This window comes from Eublepharis macularius, chromosome 2 (genome assembly GCF_028583425.1).
Source record: "Eublepharis macularius isolate TG4126 chromosome 2, MPM_Emac_v1.0, whole genome shotgun sequence".
Lineage (NCBI taxonomy): Eukaryota > Metazoa > Chordata > Lepidosauria > Squamata > Eublepharidae > Eublepharis > Eublepharis macularius.
The window spans coordinates 204,619,126-204,641,344 of record NC_072791.1 but is presented as its reverse complement, the minus strand read 5'-3'; the positions used below and the strand labels follow the sequence as shown (position 1 = coordinate 204,641,344).

General features: G+C 42.9%; 1 protein-coding gene across 1 annotated transcript in view; it reads left to right on the top strand.

The window, feature by feature from the left end:
• Window positions 1–22,219, top strand: part of ZNF385B (zinc finger protein 385B) — a 223,200-nt gene that overhangs the window by 171,314 nt on the left and 29,667 nt on the right. The window contains exon 4 of the mRNA XM_054971935.1: window positions 11,771–11,933. Within this exon, the coding sequence (XP_054827910.1) occupies window positions 11,771–11,933 (163 nt within the window). The remainder of the gene's footprint in view (window positions 1–11,770; window positions 11,934–22,219) is intronic.

The window sequence follows — 22,219 nt, the reverse complement described above, 5'->3', positions numbered from 1 at the left end:
GAAGACTTCTGCCACTTTCAAATGCTGGGAATGATTTGGCTTCTCGGGATTTCTGATGAAAGAGGCATGGCTCAGTTTGGATCACGATTAATCTCCAATTGCATGTTTCTAAGGTAGACATCAGTGACACCTGCTAGCTTGCAAGCAGAGAGGCAGAGAAGCTTGTATAAACATGTTCCACCGCAAACTCATGTAAACCATAGTTTGACATTGTCCATTGCAACTATAATTTAGATGTATGTGTTATGTTCCATCAAGTCACTTCCAACTTATGGTAACCCTGTGAAATGATGATCTCCAAAATGTCCTATCACTGCTCAGGTCGTGCAAACTAAAGACTGTGGCTTCCTTTTTAGAATCAATCCATCTCATGTTAGATCTTCCTCTTTTCGTACTGCCTTTAACTTCTCCTAGCATTAGTGTCTTTCCCCCTGAGTCTTGGTCTTGGTCTCCAGTGACATATCTTTATCCTTAAGAATCTTTTCCAGTTCCTTCATAGCTACTTCCAAGTCTCAGTCTCCTTCTGATCTCTTGGTTGCAGTCTCCCTTTTGGTTGATGGTTGAGCCGAGGAAAAGAAAATCTTTAACAATTACAGTTCCCTCATTGTCAACCTTAAAAGGTGTGATTCCTCAATAGTCATTACTTTGGTCTTCTTAATGTTCACCTATAATCCTGCTTTGGTACTTCTTTAACTTTCCTCAGTAGTCAAGTGTTCACTGTTTTCTGCCAGACATTCAGATATAATGTTTAACATTATATCCTTTCTTAAGGACAAGAAGACTGAGCAAGTTACTGCTGTTTGTTGCAGTATAAATCCATTTAAATAGAACTGTTCAGGAATTGGGTCTGGAATGACCAGAGCAGTCTTTTTCATGACATCTCTCCCCTCCCTTCACAATTGTACTGCCCATTGTCATTATGTTTAACAGGGTGTCATGGTATCTGGTCTAATGACAATGATGTATCTAGATTATTGTGTAAAGCAATCTTCACACCTGTTTCTAATTCTTTTGCTATGCAGGATAATCCGTGGGTGAAATGAGAATACTGCTATGTTTGCAGTTTACTATTATATCACCAAACAAAATAGTTTTATGGCCTGTGTTTATTCTCTAACCATCTGTTGCTATTCAGCAGTCAGGTGAAAAGGATATATAATTTTAATCAAATACGGTAATACGAAACTAGAATTAAGGTTCCCGGCATTTTACACATTTTCTATCCAGGTTAATTTTAAAAACTTCCTTGACTTCCGTTATAAATTCTACAACTGTAACCAATGTAGCTCTAAGAAAGAAATCTGCACTTAAAGAAACTTCTAAATAGCAAATAGTGGCTCATATCTTCCTCGAGCCAATAAAAGCATCTGACAATCGTATACTCCACTGAGATTCTCTGAAGATTCATAGTTTCCTTATGCTCCATAGAAAATCTTGGCTCAAATGGATAAATAGGAAATGATTTAAGGGAAAGACATTTGCTCTTATGAGCACTTTTTTGTCTCAATAAAGCATTTATATGGATTGTTTTTCCCCGCTGGCTTTTCTGCTTAAATGAAGTAGCTCGCTAAAATTAATGTTATACAAACGGACAAAAAACTTTAAGGTTAGCTGAAGGCTGACACCCAAAATGCAGAAGGTATTTACATTTAAACATTAATGTATCGTAGAGAATAGGGGCTATGCTACAGGTAAGGCTTCAGTTCACATATGGAACCCTGTGTAATCGAGGGCTTTTTCATTCACTTGAAATGTCAAGAAATGGTTGGTGCAGAATATTTGTCTAGAAATGTACCGGGGTTGCCACAGTTTGCAGAGAGCTCTGATTCTGAATGCATCGTGTCCTACATCTGCACATTGGATGGGCTGACTTTAAAAAATAACAAATACCAAGAGCTTGATGCTTAGAAAAGCCATCACAGGCTGGGTGGTTCAGTGACTGAGACCCATATGGGCAGACAACCAAACCACTGCCTAGTTCTGTTTCCCAGAAGGACCTCAGTCTCTAAAAAGTCTGGGATATACAAGCCTGTGGTTGCTTGTATTCCATGGAACCATTGACCTCACCATGGAATACTGGTGAGATCCATGGTGAGGTCACCATGGAATACTGGTCACCTCACCATGGAATACTGGCTATGATCAGGGCTGGAACCATTGTGAGTAACAATTGCAAGGGATGCTTCATGACTTATGCAGTATATTTTTCCAGCAAAAGCTAACCTGTATGTCAGTTTGGCTTTTTTCTGCACACACCCAGTTCTGTTCAAAATCACCATGAGCGTTTCTACCAAAACACTTAAATGTCTTGTTGCATAAAAAGCTGCCCACGCAGTGACTCCCCTTGACTGACTGCTGAATTCATATAATGTTCAGTTGTAAAATTTCAGGGTTGAGACCTTTGTTCGTGTGTTTTCCTTTCTTGTAAAGCAATTGTTCTGAAGTATCATAATCAGCATTCAGACAAATGAAGTGCTTTAATATATTTTATACGTGACTTTGATAACTAGTTTTCAATCTGTCCGGGCTTGTTTGTTTCCAACAGGTTTCATGTACAGTAGATGAGGAACGAATGAAGTGAATCACAGACAGTATAGTAGGTTTTGACTGATATTGCAGGCATTTCCATTGCAAATATCAGCAGAAAGGCTTCTTAGGCTGTGTCCACATAGAGCAAGCCTTTCTCTTGAGTGCACCTATGTCTCTTATGTTGTAGTTTCTTTTGCTTGTTTGATTTTTTGCCTTGGGCCTTTTCAACAGTGCAAGCTATGCAATAAACATAGTTACTGTTTAAATATTTAAAGGGACACTGTCTATTTGACGATTAGCCATCCATTTGAAAGCTTTGTACTTGACAAGTCACCATGACAATTTGAAGGCCGCTGAGTCCAAAGGATTTCTGTTCTTCCATTTCAAAAGGCTTTTACAAATGCTGCTTCCAGTTCTGTAGTTCAGGGTAGGGAACTAGCCATGGTGAGGGAGCCTCCATACACAGTGGCAGCAAATCTGTAGTGGCAGCATAAGGGGAAGGCCTTGGCCATCTGTGTGCTGGCCTACCACGGCAACTGGTTGGCCGCTGTGTGAAACAGAATGTTGGCCTAGGGAGACCGCTTGTCTGATCCAGCAGGGCTTTTCTTACGTCCTTACGATGTTCACATATGCCACCCTGAGCAATCTGAAGGAAAGGCAGAATTAAAGAATGGAATACATTTAAAGAAATAATAGCCAAGAAAGAATGTGGGTGGCCACAAAGTCTCCTTTCCACATGATGTCCCAGTCTCTCCTCACAAATATCAAATGAGCAAACTAAGAGAGAAGACATAAAAAAGAGAAAAAACTGGAGAACAAGGGAAGAGCTAGGACCTGAGACCTTCCCCCTCAGCTCATTCCAGGTGGAAACTTTGGGGTGAAGTAGCTTCCAAATGGACACCCCATTGTCTTGCACTGTTTTCATTGTTTACGCATTGGTTGACTCCCAGACAGACCAGAAAACCATAGTTAGTCTTAACAATAATTATTTTGTGAATGCAGAGTCTGGCTCACAGACTCAAATCCTTGCATAAGAATGGCACCATGGAATAAGCCACACATCGCGTGAAACCCTAGTTCAGATTAACTGTGCATAATTATTTATTATTGACTTATAAAATTTGCATTTTGTCACATTGGCCCTTTTCGCACTTACGGTTTAAACCGCCATTTAGGAGCATTCGCCCTGATCGCAGTGGCTTCGGCATTGCACCTGTTCATTTCACACTGTCCACTGCAATTTCGATTTGGTGTCTGTGCTTCATTTCAAAACCTTGGTGCAATTTTGGGCTTTTGGGGCCTTGCAATTCACGTCACACTTTTTTAAAAAAAGTTGAGCATGCGTAGTAACGTTGCAATGTTGGAACCCTTCCCCCCTTTTTGCTGATTGGGCTGTCCCCTGCCCACTGGAGAGGCAATTGGTGGCAGAGTTCTGGGGGAAAACATGTACCACTCTCATTTTTTTAAATCAAGCCAGGAAAGGGTTAAAATGCTGCTGATTCATCTTCTCCCAGGAAGCAGAGGCTTGTTTCCAAAGGGCTGTGCAAAATGCTTGGGTTTTTTTCCCCTCTTTGGCAAAGTCTGAAACATGCCTGGGAGGGAGGGAAAAGCAGCCATTTAATTCTTTCCTGGCTTTTAAATCCAGAAAAGAAGTGCAGGAACATTACAATGTTGCAACCCATTCTTGTCTTTAAAAAAAAAAAAGAATGTGTGTGCATACCCTAAGGGAGGAAGGAGAAAGCAGCTATTTAACACTTTCCTGGCTTTTAAAGCCAGGAAGAAAGTGCAGGAACATTACAACATTGCAACTCATTCTTGTCTTTAAAAAAAAAAAGAATGTGTGTACATACCCTAAGGGAGGAAGGAGAAAGCAGCTATTTAACACTTTCCTTGCTTTTAAAGCTAGCAGGGAATTAGTAGCAAACTTAGGAATCATTCCTGGCTTTTGAAAAAAAATAAAAGAGCATGCATACCGGGAGGAAGGAAACCAACGAAGAAGCAGCCTTATGACCCTCACCTCGCTTTACTAAAAAAAAATGGTGGACAAGGAGTTCAGAGAGCTGAGGAGGGTGGGAGTGGTTAATTCTGCACAAACCAATCAGCTCCCAGGGAAAAGGAGAGGGGGGGAGAGAAGCAAAAAGGGGGCAAAAGTGTTCACATTAGCAAAATGCGGGCCAGCTGCCAGTCGGCAGCGAACTTAAAAAAACATCGGGGTATGTCCGCAGGGGGAAAAATCGGGGATACAACGGACAAAAAGCGGGACTGCATCCGATGACTGCTTTTAAGTGTGAAAACCTTGCAAACATGGGATGTGGAACAGGTACAAACGCTCTCTAAAAACCGAGTGCGAAATGTACCATTAGGTAAACAGCTCAAAATAAAGTGACTAAAATTTAAAATTACCAATCCAAGTAAAATTAACCCAACTGGCAATAACAACAACAACAACAACAACAACAACAACAACAACAACAAAAATGCTCCTAATCCAACAATACATCAGCAAAGAAAATACTATAAAATAACATAGAAGCATACCATAAATCAGCATAAAATAAGTAAACTAACTACCACAGAATCCATAGAAGATACTAAAATCGATCAGCACTGAACCCTGGTTTCAGATCCTGGTTTGAAAGACCCTGATTGAACATCGTGGAATAGCTTGTGTTCAGATGATCACACAAGCTATAGTTTAATTATATCATGGTTTCACATTGTGTCTGACCCAAGCCTTATAGTCACTGTATTTACAGAGCACATGGCCTTATTATTCACAGATCCAGAGGAGTCAGCCGTGTTAGTCTGTAGTCGCAAAACAGTAAAGAGTCCAGTAGCACCTTTAAGACCAACCAACTTTATTGCAGCACAAGCTTTCGAGAACCACAGCTCTCTTCATCAGATGCATCCGACGAAGAGAGCTGTTGTTCTCGAAAGCTTGTCCTGCAATAAAGTTGGTTGGTTATGAAGGTGCTACTGGACTCTTTACTATTTTATTATTCACAGCAATTAGAAACCTTAAAGAAAGCAGCCAGGCAGCAGAGAACACAACAGAAAACAACATGATTCTCCCTTCACAGAAAGCAATAGAATCTGAACCTTTTCCATGGGGAAAAATTATTAAAATTATAAATTTACTAAACTCATACATAATTTAAAAAAGCAGGAGCACAAAGTATCCATCAAACAATGTTTTTTGACATTAAATTATTTATTATTTGCAGGAGGATCAATTCAGCAGTTAAATGGTTTGAAATGGATTGGTTTTGCTTCAGAATGGATGAGTGTCCTTTTAAGTATTCTGTATGTAAAAGTAGTTAATTTATTCTATTAACCATACTCTAAGTTTGCTTATTAGGAAGAAAATCCTGCTGAAGTCAGTGGGACTTACTTCCAAGTAAACATGTTTAGGATTGCACTTTGCGCCTCCAGTTATTTAATAGATTTGTCTAATTATTTATGGTAAGTTATTAATATTGTAATAATAAACAAGTTTTAAAGATCAGCCGTCATTAGTTTCTCTACAATGAGTGCTATAGTCAATATTTTAACAGCGGGTTATTGAATTTCTGGATATTCTCACCTTCCCAAATTTAACCTTTTATCTTTAGCTTTTTTGTACAGTTCTGTACCAAAAGAAAAGTAGGCACGTATAAATATGGCGTGTTCTCTTCTGGGAAAATTTGTGTTTCTTATTACACAGTCCTTAGTCTAACTACTGGCTGTTTTTACCTGGAGTGATTTCAGTGGTGCAAATATAACTAATGAGGACTGTTACTTAATATAGATATAGGTGTATTTTTCCCCTTTCCTTGCCATCTATTTCCATCCTCTTGATGAGACTGTGTTATTATATGCTCTCCCAAGATAATGGTACAATAGCACCTCGTTTCATTGACTCTAAAACAGTTGCCCTGTCGATACCAACAAAGCTTTAACAACATCCCCAGAGGGTTTGGAAATTGGTGGAAGTGTTGAGAAGAGTTTGTGCTTAGTTTTATGGCTCGTTTCCCCTTTTTAACACAAACGAGCAAAAGGCAATGTTCCTAATGTTATGGCAGCAATGTGATTCTTAACAGCGCACTCTGCATGGTACAAGAAACATCTCTTGCATTGTATGTGAGGCACTAAGAAGCGGGGCATCTCTGTGTGTCATTTGTGAGAACCGTGCTTTCTCATGTGCCATTTGCTATAAATGTGCTCGACAGGAGCAAGTTCTGTCGAAGGATGAGAGACTTGTTCCCAGTTAACATGTCTAGGAATTGAGGCAGTTGTGCGTGTTAGTCTGAATTATACTTACAATATTAACTTAGTTAATACATATATTTCAATAAAGGCACAAGCAAACTGTTATAACCCCAGGGAAGATTTGTGTGCACACTTGCAAATGAAAGGGCAAATCCCTGCACTGCCACTTCCCTTGGCTGTATATTCCTGGGACATGCCACCACCCAAATGATTTCCATGCTTCCCTTTCACCAGCAGTTCACCTCTGGGAACATGCAGATTGCCAGGCATGAATGAATGACCAGGCCAAACTTATTTACTACTGAATCCTTTGCTGAGTGCTCTAAGACATGGGCGTTTGTAGCAATCTCTGTACTCACACCATCTCTTGCCTCAAACGTGCCCGCCCCTATTCTCGTGTTGAAGTCTCCGCATAGAATAACGTGTGCATTTGGGTATTGGGAGGTTAGCCTATCCATCATGTCAGATAGAAGATCCCAGATACACTCACCTTTCTGGGGTGATAAGCCCCTAGGAGGGATGTATACGTTAACACAGAGTAGACTTCTAAAATAAGCACCTTTGAGAAGTAGGACCTGAAAATTATTAGGGCAGTTATTCTCTAGCACTTGTACATCTGTGTTTAGGTCCACAGAGATCAAAATAGCCAAACCTTCACTTCCCCGTCCCTTCGAGTGTACTTTAATCGCAGGCACAGAATAGACCCTGTAGCCCTGCACAATGGGGAGATCAGAATCCTGGAGCGAATGGCCAGGCACGTGGAGAAGAACTTCGACACAGCCTTCTTCTTAAATGAAGAAAGATCTTTATTGCACTATACTAAAAAAGTTGCAGAGCTCAGCTATGCTAGGAAAGTAACATCATGGCATAAAGGCTAAACAGAACTAAAGAAAGAAAGAAAAACTTTCTGAGTACTCTAACTCAAGGTTTACTCTGATGTGACCTTGGCATCCCAAATCCAAGCCAGTAGGATGAATGTCCTGTTACCCAAACCAGAGGAGACAGAGGCAACCCCACCCCTGTGCCCCCTGCTAGGGTTCCCATGTGCCCACTGGTGGTGGGTAAACTCCCAGGGGTTTTCCACCTTGCCCGTCGACCCACCAGTCGACGGCAGGAGGTGGCAGGTGGTGGCAAGGGGCATGATGCCATCATCCCCAAAAGTGATGTGGTTGCACTGGCTGCCCCGCAAAGAGTGCGGGAGTACTCCCGTGGCTGGCACAATGATGTCACTTCCAGGGGTGACATCATCATGCAGGTGCCAGAGCTCACTTACTGCACAAGGCAAGTGCCAGATCCCCCCCTCCTCCCAGCGGGAGGGTATAGAAACCTGGCAACCCTACCCCCTGCTCCTGGTCTGGGAGAAACATGTCGACAAAGGAGCTTCTTGTCTTTTTTAACTCCTTCTGCAGTGGTGTCCCAAGTCATCTCTCTCCAGTTATTTGGAGTTACACATATGGCACATCGATAGAGGCTCATCTCTGCACGATGGCAATGCGAGATCTTTATTGCCTTCTCTTCCTGAAAAAGAGAGTCTTCCTGGGGTTTGATGTCCTGGGGTGTTCAATTAAAGGGCATCTTTAATATCTCTCCTACACAACACACACACACTCCAGTTTGATTATTTGAAGCCCATTAATCTACATAATGAAGTTTACATTTCATATTTTAACAGCAGGCTCAAGGGCCCTTTCTCCGGTGGGAAAGGACGTGTTCCACTGGCAGAAGAGTCTCGTGTCAATAGAAGGCCCCATTGTTAATAGAATTGAGTCATAGAATCCAACCACCTGGGCTTAGAATGGAGAAGCAAGTGTTCGAGAAAGGTGCTGCACACCTTTTAAAAATATAAAGGAACCAGCCAGATAGACAGATAAAGAATCCCAGGTAGATAGGAGCGGTCTGGCTTTCAGTTATATCTGTATGCCAAACTACTTGAGAATATGAGCAATCCCTGATCAGATTTTCTGAAATTTAAATAAAAGTTAAAAGTAGCCTTGGGGAATACCGTGTGAGTTCCTCCACAGGACAAACAGGAGGCAAGGTATCTATGCTGTCTTAGGTTAGACGGGGGGGGGGACCCATAAGAGAAGGGAAAATCCTATTTTCCCCTTCCTTGTCATCACTGCTCGCTCCCCACTCCATCCCTGCCTCCTCCCTCCCAGCTAGCTTCAGCTTGCCTGGCCCCTCATCCCCCCCCACACACTATTTTGAATTGCTTCCTCTGTATAGCCCCCTCCATCAGTCCAGCTGGCCTCATTGGGGAGAAGCAGACAGGTGAGAGGAGAGGCATGCCGGAGCTTTGCCTCCTTACCTGTTCCTCATAACCACTGCTGATGAATTTTTGCTTGCCAGGTTGGGGTGCTACAGCAACCTAAAATACATTTGAATTCTGGGGAGCTGTGACATCAGGACACGTGCAACAGGACACGTGCAACAAAACAACAAATGTTTTGGTTGGGCTTGTACCCCCAAATTAGGGGGTTTTCTGCAATCCTGGGAGTTCTCTCAGGTTGGCAGAACATTATATTGAAATCATGGCTGGCCCTATTGTGTAAATACATACATACATTATGTATGTAGCAAGGCAGTCCTTGGTTATTAGATACATAGGTGCCACAAAGGGCTAAATTCCAGTGCTATGGCCCAGTTGTATTTGCATTCAATTTTAAGGCCCAGTTTTGCCTAATTAAAAAAACTCCCTGCCATGGGCTCTGCCATGAAAGTGAGTGTTATACTGACTACTTCCCAGAAATAAGCAAGATTCGAGTCCAGTAGCACCTTAAAGATCAACAAAGGGAGGTATCTGATGAGGAGAGCTTGACTCTCGAAAGCTTATACCCTGGAAAATTGTGTTGATCTTTAAAGTTCTACTAGATTTGAACCTTGCTCATCTACTGCAGACAAACACGGCTACCCACCTGAATCCATTTCCCAGTGTTTTTTTTAATAATGTGAATGCAGTCAATGAACTATGTCTTTTATATTTGAACATTATCCATTTTTTCTTCCATGTTCCCAAACTAAAACTTTCACAATCCTGAAATGTTGTCTGTAATTACAACATTAACAATGCAATCCTATGGAGAGTTACTTCAATCTAAGCCCGTTGACTTCAGTGGGCTTGGAGTGGAGTAACTTCTCATCGGATTGCATGTTAAAGAGTTCTGGGAAATGATTTTTAAAACTTCATTGAAGTGGATAGTTATTTTGAGTAGAATCCAGACACAGTTAAGCACATTTCAGACCCATTGATAGCAGTGCGGGAGTTCAGCCCATGCTTTGCTCACATCTGTTGAAATCCGTGTGATGTAGAAGCAGGGCTTTTTTTCAGCTGGAACATGGTGGAACGGAGTTCCGGAGCCTCTTGAAAATGGACACATGGCTGGTGGCCCCGCCCCCTGATCTCCAGACAGAGGGGAGTTTAGATTGCCCTCCACGCCACTGGCGTGGAGGGCAATCTAAACTCCCCTCTGTCTGGAGATCAGGGGGCGGGGCCACCAGCCATGTGTCCATTTTCGCCAAGGGTGATATAAACTTTTAAAAACATCCCCCTTGTTCCAGCTGACCCAAAGTGACATTGTTGATCCTGGGAGCATGCATGCTCTTTGTGCGCGTACATGTGGTATCAGGGGCCCCACCTCCCGCCAAGAGTTGCTCCCTGTGCTGGCAACCCACTGAGTTCCACCACCTCTTTTCCCAGAAAAAAAGCCCTGTGTAGAAGTTCTTCTCTGTGGCTGGATTGTGCCCTTTTCGACCCTCATTTGCAACATTTCAAAGTTAACAGACATAGTTTGTCCCATCTAAAAGTGATGCACTATAAGGCCAATCTTCCTTTGGATCTCTATATAACATTAAAATGAATCTAACAGCACATACTAGACCTGGGGAATGTGTATTCATCAGCGCTCCTATGTTTTGTGAGAATTTGCTGAATCACTACGTCTTAATAAAACTTAGTATGCTTGCTGTTATTATAACAGTGCTTAATATTTACACAGTTGTGCCAGTGTAGGTCAGCACAGTTTGTGTCCTGCTAAACTAAAAGCAGCTCATCAGCCATGTATCCTGGGGGGTAGAGGCAGAATAAGCAGGCTTCAGTTCATGGCTGGTAGGTGGCATTTGGTTTTTAGTGTGCCACAAATTATGCAGTCCTGTACTACAGCAAGCAGAAGTACAGAGAATAATATGCGCAAATATGCTGTATGCTTCCAATAACACTTAATAAAGTATAGGAAAAGTAAATGGGCTATCAACAGTAGAAGAGTTAAGACAAGGCTAACACTGTGCAGGACTGATCAGTGCGATCCTATGCATAGTTACTTACGGGCTTAAACTGGAGTAACTCTGCACAGAACTGCAGTGTGAAGGTTCTAAATCTGCTATATTCAGGGCTCATTTCGAGGGGGAATGCACAGGAATGCAGTTCCAGCAGTTCCCCAAAGAGGTCACATGTCAGGTGGTCCCACCCACCTGACTCTCAGCCATTTTGGGCCCGTTTCGGCCTGAATTGGGGCTGAAACGGCCCAGATCAGGCCTTTGAGGGTGGTGGATCACTCTCCTGCTCAGCAGCGGCCCGATCCTGACCCCAATTTCAGACCTGAATGGCTAGGATTGGGTCCAAAACAGCCAGGATAGGTGATGTCAGGGGGTGTGGCATATGCTAATGAGTTATGCTAATGAGTTCCTCCAGCTCTTTTTCTACAAAATGACCCCTGGCTATATTTAACTTTGTACTTAAATTACAAGTAAGATTTGCTAGAAGGCTGAGGCTCTTATTTCCAGACACAAAAAATACATGTTCTGCATTACAATTTCAAAGTCCGATATTTACCTCCAGAGCTCATAAAAGCAAGATTGTTAATGAAGTGCAACTAAATCTGGTCAGGCAAGGTATGTGGTGCCTATTATTGAAAGTCGTATTTTATTCTCTCCCCCACCCTCAATTATCATCTGTTGCATGATATGAAGTATGAGCCTGATTTGTTCTCCTTTGTAGAGCCAGGCCGAGGCCCACTACAAAGGAAGTAAACATGCCAAGAAGGTCAAAGCACTAGAGGCAACGAAAAATAGACCCAAAGCTGGTGCTCCCAAGGACAGCACAAAGGGTAATGCGAGCTGCTCTACCACGTCAGTCCCAGCCAGCATCTCTGACAAATCAGGTCAATGAAATTTTCGTTCTATTCTTTCTTGGTTTCTCTGCCTTGTTTTTGCATGAGATTTCTGACTGCATGCTGCTTGACCATTACAGTTTTTTATACATACTTCTTGAAAAAAGACTGATGTACTGAATGCCAGAAAATTCGTTACACAAGGTATCTTGTGTTTCTGGGTACAATTCAGTGTACTGGTTTTTACCCTTAAGACCCTAAATTGCTTGGGGACATAATACTTGAAGTACCACCTTGTCCGGTATTGTCCATCCTATTATTTAAGATCCTTTTCTCAAACCCTACTCTCCATTACAGTTTTTCATATGTACTTCTTGAAAAAAGACTGATGTACTGAATGCCAGAAAATTCGTTACACAAGGTGTCTTGTGTTTCTGGGTACAATTCAGTGTACTGGTTCTTACCCTTAAGACCCTAAATAGCTTGTGGACATAATATCTGAAGTACCACCTTGTCCGGTATTGTCCATCCTACTATTTAAGATCCTCTTCTCAAACCCTACTACTGCTGCGGCCAGTAGTGACCAGAGATTAGGCTTTTTCAGTGGTGGCACCACACTTTTGGAATGCCCTCCCGCTTGAAGCTTGCCTGGTGTATACCTTACTTTCCTTTAGGTGCCAAGCCAAAAGTGTTTCTCCCTCCCCCCCCCCCAGTTTTAATGGAGAAGGTGTTTAGCTGTTTTATGGTCTGCTTCTATCCTATTTTATGATTGTGTTAGTTTGTTGAACGCTTGTTTTTTCCTGTTTTTATGCCCTGGCTTGTTTTTAATGGCTTGTTTGGTTTGGGCCTGCTTCAGTCTGGTCTCTGGAGAGGTGGCATACAGATTTTCTAAATAAACACAAGTGTCAGAATTACATACACACATGCAAAAACCACATTACAAACAATCTGAAACATGTATTGTCGAAGGCTTTCACAGCCGGAGAACGATGGTTGTTGTGGGTTTTCCGGGCTGTATTGCCGTGGTCTTGGCATTGTAGTTCCTGACGTTTCGCCAGCAGCTGTGGCTGGCATCTTCAGAGGTGTAGCACCAAAAGACAGAGATCTCTCGAGAGATCTCTGTCTTTTGGTGCTACACCTCTGAAGATGCCAGCCACAGCTGCTGGCGAAACGTCAGGAACTACAATGCCAAGACCATGGCAATACAGCCCGGAAAACCCACAACAACCAATCTGAAACATTTTTCACTCTCTTAGGAAAGTTGTTTACAAAATTGGAGAACTCACAGACTTTGGCCATTTCCATACTGCCTTTAAAAAGTGTGGCAGGTTCCCGAAACGCTGGCAGCTTTTTTGCGCGATGTTTTCTTTAAAACGGATGCAGGGCGTTTTTTCAGCTCATATCGCGTGAAGAAGCCGCCAGCGTTCCAGGAGCCTGCCGCTATTTTAAGGCAGTGTGGAAACTTCTTTTGTGGTATTGTCACTTATCTTCTATTCTCAGAGCTGCCTCCAAAGGTTGAACTTGTGTTTTAATGTTACAGAAGCTGGCTTTGCAAAGCACTCCAGTCTGAAAATGGAAAGAAACCGTCCCTATACAGTTTGATTGGCATTTACTGTATCCAATTGAACATGGTCATTAGGGTGGCAACCAATGACAGGCAAATAGGGAACTGCCTAGTAGAGGTAATTGGGTGGAACAACACCTCTAAGTCACCTCTAAGTCAAGTCAAGTCAAGTCAAGTCAAGTCAATCTTTATTGTGGCCTACAGGCCATACAGATATAGAACAGAGTTAATTGATTAATTAATTACCTACAATCATATCATGACATTTACCTTCTTCTTAGTATATTAGTTAATGAAATGGGTTAGAGGTTATAAAAGAGAATTATACACAGGACATTATCTCAGCTTAAATTTTCATAGCAGAGGACAGAAACGTAGCTACTTGTACAACGAGTCTTTGGTCAAGCCCAACCAATAGAATTTTAAGAGTCTTCTGCTCAGAAAAGTTTTTTTTATTAAACAAAACAGGTCCGAGTAAATCTAGGCATGCTTGAGTATCTACAATAAAACAATGAGTGATTCCGCACACGTTGGATAATGCACTTCCAATCCTCTTTATAGATCATTTGGAACGGATTTTTTTGTATGCGGAACAAAAAATCCACCTCAAACGACTGATGAAGTGCATTGAAAGTGCATTATCCACCGTGTGCGGAATCAGCCATAGAAGGAGGCAGTGATTCAATCAAATTATCAGAGCAGGGACAAAATCTACAATTAGCTGCAATATATTCCCCCTCATCAGGGTAGACAGTAAAACATTCTATGTGGCCAGCATAAAGCGTGATGATATCATGATATGGTTCCTGTTGATAAATAATGTGCACGTTGATGTGGAATCGTTGGAGCCATATTGCATAAGAGAAAGGAACACACTATGTTACGGACCATTATCCAGATGGGTTTAGAAAGTGAAGGCTGTGTGATGGTGCGCTTATTTTCAGTGGACAAAACCAAGTGCTTTTTTAAAAACAAAAAGGTGTTGTACCAAGCTGCCAGATGGGCAGGGCATCCAGTCACCAGGAGTGTGCTACAGCACCATAGGTGATGGCAGTATGTGTAAGCAGTGAGAGAGCACAGGCCGGTGTGCATGTATGGGAGTGAGTAGTGCCTGCCTGTCTGCTTCCTTGCCCACATGCATGCGTGTGTGTGTGTGTGTCTCCTATCTGCCACCTAATTCACCACCCTAAACTGGGGTCTGCCAGGAGCTGGGCTGGGCTGATCCTTTCTGCCAGGGGCCTGGGCCAATTGATCAGGTGTGGTTTAGCTTGCCTGGACAGATGGGTCAGATGCCACAGCTTGGGCCATCTTTCCTGTTGGACCCCTGCTGAGCTGATTACTGTGACTTAGCCTATCCTATCTGTTGGGGTCTGGGCTGATTACTTGAGCTTGCTAGAAATTGGCTTGCTCTATCCTTTTGTAAGCCCTTTATCCCCGGTTGTGCATGCTAATGCAGATATGATGGAACAGCAGGATTTGAGTCCACTGGCACTTTAGAGACCAAGAAGATTTTCAGGGTGATAGAAAAGCGCAAGAGTCCAGTAGCACCTATAAGACACAAAATTTGTAGTAGGGTATGAGCTTTTGTGAGCCACAGCTCACTTCTTCAGATACAGCTAAAATGTGAGTCCCACTGCCCTTATATCTTGGAGAGTGGTATGATTGCAGAAGCGGAATGATAATAGCCGTTGAATGACAATGGCAGACATGATTGAATAGGGTGGGGTATGCAGAGAGGTAGTGGGTGTGGAGAAATTAGCACTGGTAATGAGACAGGAAGCCTATGTTTTGATTCAGTCCAGGTGGATGCATTGTCTTGAGCTTCGATTTTCAGAGTGTAAGCTTTTGAGAGTTGGATCTCCCTTCCACAGCTCCTGGAAAATCTTGTTGGTCTCTAAGGTGCCACTGGACACAAATCCTGCTGTTCTACTGCAGACCAACATGGCTACCCACCTAAAACAATCTTCATGGAGGGTACGATGGAGGATATCATCTGCTGTGCTGCTTTCCTTGTCTGCCTAGTCTGGACTGCAGCCCTAGTCTCTGCCAGCCAAAAAAGGTGCCAGTACACTGTACTGGAGCATACCAGCACGAAAAACGCTCTAGGAAAACCGAATGAGTGAGATTTTATATGCTTCTCTATGGCATCAAACTGAAACCATCACTTCTCTATGCCCTTCTGACATGAGTTTTTACCTGGGCAAATTATTTTGTCAGTGTAATTTTTTAAATAAATATATCCCCTGAATATTGAGAGTTCTTCACTTCCATCTGTTTTTCCCTCTTGGAATGAGTAACTAGGTTAAAACAGGCATCATGAACTCAAGTTTGCAAAAGTTGATGGAGTCAAATATTTGCTCCAAGTCTGCAATTATCTCCTTAACTCAGAGTTGTTCCTAGCACAACTGCTTACAGATAGGTAAGCAGTTACTTAGAGGTAAATCTGCGGCTTCATATAGCACCCCAAGGGAAAACCACAATGGCTGTGATCCAGAGATCTGGTCCCACAACAGTGCGGTGCTGATGTTTGCTTTTCTTTACCCACCTAGCCATACAACAGATGGCCAGTACTGACAAAGCTAATGGGCTCCTTCAGTTCCTCCTGATGACAAGAAAGAGGGGACACAGTTCACGCCCCCACAGCTGCCAAGCAGGAGATTGGAGTAAACAGTGCCAACCACTTGATCGGAGCCACAAACAATTCCAAGCACTTGATATACAATCAGCCAGTGCCGGGGATATACAGCTCCTTTTTAATGTACACAGTTTTTCATGCAGCTTTGGGAGTGCATGTGCAAAATGCACAGTGTTCAAACCCACACTGAATCAGCGCACAGTTCATGGCTTTCAAGCGCACGTCTTCTTTCCCTGTATCTGTGCACAGCCTATAAGAGTGGCTCAGGGTAATGAACAAGTGGGCAAGGGATTTCTTTCCTACATAAGTAAGACCTTGGGATTTCCAGAGTGGTATTGATTCACAATAATAACCTTGCAACAAGCAACCTCTGACGCATCTTCAGCTATTTGTACCATGTAAACAACCCCACGGGGATTTCCTGTAGCTCATTCATCCTGCTTTTCCCTGGTAATGCTGATTACGAAGCCTTGTGGGAAGTTTGCTCTTCTCTCCCTATATAAACCAGCAACCTCTATTAAACCCCATGCATAGTCGGAAAAACCATAGGAATAAGTTGCTGTTACGGCTAGTAACCCTTGGAGGCCTCATTAGTTCTTCAGGCAAGGGAGCCGAATAGGCAGCCGTTCGTTTTTGAACACTATTAAGTAGATATTATATCATGGAACATAACCCTTACCATAGCACTTATTTATAAATACCAAGTTCAGTATCAGTAAATACCAACTTCAGTGTTAGTATTAAGTGTTTCATTCACAACTGTATAATTATTACAAATAATGATTATTGATTTATCTCTAGGGAAGTTTTATTACTAAGAATTATGTAAGGATGCAGGGGAAATGATTGACAGAGGCGTTCAGCAATGAATGAAGGCAGGCGATTGACATCCATGGGTATCGAACCACATATAACCACACCTGTGTTTCCCACATCCCAAACAAACACAAATTAACATCATGCTGACTGTCATCAGGGGTCATTTTGTACGCACAAATGTCAATTATGGTTGGCAGTCTCCAGAATCTATATTCACCACTGATTAAGCATTCATTCAGAGATTGTTTACATCAAAAAATGAAGGAAAATACTTAAAAAACAAATACAATACATCATGGCAGCAGTAATTTCCTTTTTAATTTAAATAAGAGTTGAGTGAAAGGGGGCTGGAATTAATTTATAAAGTCTCGTCAGAGAATGCTTACCCCCCCCCTTTTAATTCATTAGTGCATCTGAACATGGCGGTGCAGAATTATTGCCACCATTGTCATTTATTATTTTAATTGTGCTTAGCGTGTACCATGTGCTTTGCCATAAATAAAATTCACAACAGCTCCTGCCCGGACGCTTACAATTTAATAAGCTGGAGACATAAGGAATGGAGACTAGGGAGGGAATAGGATAGAACTATGTCAAGGCTAGATAAAGACGTATAAAATTAAAGGACAAAAATGGTAAGATATTAATGGAATGGTTTTGGATATAATACTAAACCATGGTTTGGCACTGTATGAATGAGCCCTGTGTTTATGTCTTCTTCCTTCCATACTTGGGTGTTTCTCTAGTCTAAGCCCACTGAAACCAGTTCTTCGAACACAGGTCCCCCTGCCTTGTTGAACCTAGCCGTTTTCACATGCCTAAAACCTCCAGAAAATCATGCAAAACTCATAGCATAGTGACCTCTTCATAGCACAATTTCCCATTTAATGGCACGATTTCTGATGTCATTGTGCCATTAAATGGGAAATCCTGCTGTGACGACGCCACCATGCTGCAAGTTTTGCATGGTTTTCCAGAGACGTTTACAGGCGTGTGAAAATGGCCCCTGTTGGAATTTTGAAAAGTGCTGTGGGCTGCACAGCAAAATGGCTGCAAAAGGGGAGCAGTCTCAAAATGTTAGCCAAGCATCATCCTATCATTTTGGCAGCTCTTTCAAAAGAGAGAACCGGGTTTGATTCCCCGCTCCTCCGCTTGAAGCCAGTTGGATGACCTTGGGTCAGTCACTGCTCTTTAAGAGCTCTCTCACCCCCACCCACCTCACAGGGTGATTGTTGTGGGGATAGTAATAACATACTTTGTAAACCGCTCTGAGTGGGTGTTAAGTTGTCCTGAAGGGCAGTATATAAATCGTATGTTATTATTAACAGCTGACTCTTGTTTGTACTAAATTAGAAGTTATAGAAAGGCAGATTATACAAAAAGTAAAATTAAAATAAGTTGGTAAGCGGCAGTATTGCAGCCCAAGCTCTGCTCACGACCTGAGTTTGATCCTGGCAGAAGTCGTGTTCAGGTAGCCCGCTCAAGGTTGACTCAGCCTTCCATCCTTCCGAGGCCAGTAAAACGAGTACCCAGTTTCCTGAGGGTAAAGTGTAGATGACTGGGGCAAACCACCCCGTAAAAAGTTTGCCAAGAAAACATCATGATGCGACGTACCCCCATGGGTCAGTAATGACTCGGTGCTTGCACAGGGGACTTCCTTTACCTTTTAATACTAGATAAATACAAAATTGCCAAATTGGCATCCAGCTGACTCACTCTAAGTTTAAATTTGCCAGTAGAAGTAAAAGATGTTCTTTTGTGGATATGCCCTATTCTAGAAGCTGTTCAACACCCAATAGCTGATCTAGGAGGATTATTTATTTATTTAATGCACTTTTGTCCCATCCTTTCCTCAAAGGAACTCAGGAATCAGGATGGCATATTTTGGTCCCCTCTTCTTTACTTTTACCCATACAACAATCTGGTGAGGTAGGGTAAAAGAGAGTGAAGAGAACATTCATGGCCCAAGGTCACCCAGCAAGCTTTCCAACACATTGGGGATTAGAACCTGGGTCTCCCAGATCTCTCAGTGACTGGTTAGACACCAGTCCGCTGACTGGTGACTGGTTGGACACACTGGCTGACTGGTGACTGGTTGGACACTTGTCTGCTTCCCTCAAGTTTTGATGGGAAATGTAGGCATCCTGGTCTTGCAGCTTGGCTCTCTGTCTGCTGTCCAATGGACTTTTCAACTGTCACTTGTCCAACATTCCGCCAAGCTGCCTACATTTCCCATCAAAACTTGAGGAAAGCTGACAAGTGTCCAACCTGTGTCATTCGTCACTTGTAGTTTGGCCCTCAGAGATAAGATTTTTTCATACTTGGGGCTTGGAATCCTGTCTTGCCCCAGTCACTATAGATTGCCTATAACAAGCCTAGGTTGACCAAAATAGTCATTCATGTACCTCTCCTCCATTTTATGATCCTTGTAATAAATGATGAGGTGTATAAATAGGCGAAATTCAATATTAAGCCTCCTGTATTAAAATGTCCACCATTCTGGGACAACTGTTAAAAGCATGACGGATGAATAAGCATCTTTCAGGTTTAATTTCACTTGGCATTTTGTAGAATTAGGAATATTAGGCCCCTGTAGACACAAACAAGTACTGTCAGAACTAGCCTTTCAGTGCGAATCTAAAGCTCAGTTACACTCTTCTAAATCTATTAAAGTAAATTGACTTAGAAGGGTGTAACTACTTTGGATGGCATCACATTAACATAAAGGAATTCTTAATCCCTTTATGTTAATGTAATGCATTCAATTTACGCAACACACCCCTCAAATATGCTACAGCTGTGCAAAACTAGCATCACTTGCTGGAATTATCTTCCCATCTATCACATCTTTATCTGGCCTGCTTTCAGGGAGCTCAGGACAGACAGCATACTAGGTTTTTCCCACAGCCATTTCATCCTCCCAGCAAGGTAGACGTTGTCTTGTGTTGCTTTAAAAGGCTACCCATTTTAATGAAGTAGCCGCTCTTGCAAGAACTGCTACTGTTGTAACCCACCCTGAGCCCACTTATGGATAGAAGTTTAATTAATAAATAATAAATAAATAAGATAGATGTTACTTCGTTAGATGCATAAGAGGGGGGAGGATTGTGAAATGAAGATTTTGACCCATCTGTGTGAGATAGTCCTAGTTCAACACTAATCAATTTACCACACTGGTCCTGAATTCAGCTGGGCTTCCCTGAGACTTATGGTAGCAGAGGGCCAAGCTACAAGTGACAAATGACACAGGTTGGACACTTGTCAGCTTCCCTCAAGTTTTGATGGGAAATGTAGGCATCCTGGTCTTGCAGCTTGGCTCTCTGACTGCTGTCCAATGGACTTTTCAACTGTCACTTGTCCAACATTCTGCCAAGTTGCCTACATTTCCCATCAAAACTTGAGGGAAGCTGACAAGTGTCCAACCTGTGTCAGGCGTCACTTGTAGTTTGGCCCTCAGTCTCTCTGAGCCTAGGCCACCAACCATCACTGTTGTGAGAATAAAACAAAAGGAGGGGAGAGTGATGTACCCACCTGAGCTCCTTGGAGGAAGAGTAGAATAAACATGTATTAAATAAATAGGGGGGGTTGGAATTGAGGCTGCATCCTTCCACTTTACTCCATAGAGCCCCCACTAACTCAGAATTGAGAGGGGAAGGGGTTAGGTAGCCACTCTTATCTTCCGTCTCCCCTCTGACCTTTGTCTTTTAGGATTCAGGAGCAAAACTGTAGCACATCTTCATACACTTACTCCCTCCCACTTTAAAAGGCCCTCTGCCAGGGTGTGCCTTGAAGGTAAGCGTCTGAGGCAGGACAAGGACAAATCGCCTGGAGCCTGTTTCTGGAGGCCTTGAGATAACTCCTCCAATCTCTGCACTTCCAATACATCTCACAGCTGTCAGGTTTGCTTCCGGCCAGCTGATCAGTATGCTAGGCGTTAAAGGGCCCAAGAGCCACACAGGAGGCCTCATAGCTGCATACCACCTGCTGGCACTAAGTCCTGATTCATTCCTGTCTGCTTCTGCAAGCAGCTGGTTAGTAGGTGTCTAGTTTTCACCCAGACAGTCCAGTATTTACTTGGACTATCCAGGGGAAATGTCTTGAAAATACAAGACACCTGGCTGGAGCAGAAGGAGCAGAAGAGGAGGAAGGAAAAGGCAAGGAAGGGGAGGGAGTGGCAGTGGCTGAAGGAGAGCCCAGAAAGAGCCACGATGGCAGAGGGAGAGCCCATCAACGCATCTTCATTTGGCCACAGCAGAGGGGAGAGAAAGCACAGGAAGTACTGAGGCGCCATTCCCCTCTGCACCCCATCCCACCCTGGCATGAAGGGGCAGCCGGGCTGGACCCTGGCCAGGCAGGGACAGCCCTGAGGGCAGTGTGGTGGAGGAGGCGAGTCTGAGGAAGGAGAGGGAAGGGGGGAAAGCTTAGGCTGCCAGCTGGGGTAGAGAGGAAGATCACTGGGAATGGCACCATGATAACATCTAGAAATGATGTTATCACACCAGGGCCAGTAGCATGCACGTGTGAAGATCAATCCTGGAGTGAGTTCTACTTCCCATACTCCCCAGGGTCCAGTATTTCCCCCAAACTCATTTGGCAAACCTACTAGGTAGACAGGGGGCTATTAAAGAGTCAGACCATCAAGCTCGTCCCGGGTAGACCCCCTAGTGCCTCCAGTTTCCCGGGATAGCTGCCAGTCAGGGGGCCACTGACAGCATTTCCTGACCCAAAGGCTGTTTTTACACTGCTTACCAGCCATGGAACATTGTGCCAAGCTCCCAGAACGACACCATCTTCCTGGCACAATTTCAGATGAGAATTGCAGTTCTTGCGAGAAATCGCTCCAGGAAGACGCTGTCGTTCTGGGAGCTTGGCACAATGTTCTGTGGCTGGTAAGCAGTGTGAAAACGGCCAAGTAATGACAACCAGTGCTGTAAGAGGGTTCTTGGTGGAAGAAATAATAATAATAATAATAATAATAACAACAACAACAACAACAACATTCTATTTATATACTGCCCTTCAGGACAACATAATGCCCACTCAGAGCTGTTTACAAAGTATGTCATTATTATCCCCACAACAAGAAGAAAGTACATATGAATGGGTAAGAAGACTCAAGTTATTGTTGTAACTTCTTTTTTATTTTATATCTTTTCAGCACTTTCATCTCTTGGTCACATGAGATTGATGACTTATGATTCCCAGTGTAACGACAGGGACCCTGGCTTCGTCCTCTAGAGTATTGTGTAGAAGATATATACACTCACACACCCTTTTCCACCTGATTTTCTTAATGCAAAACAGGCTATATTAAATATT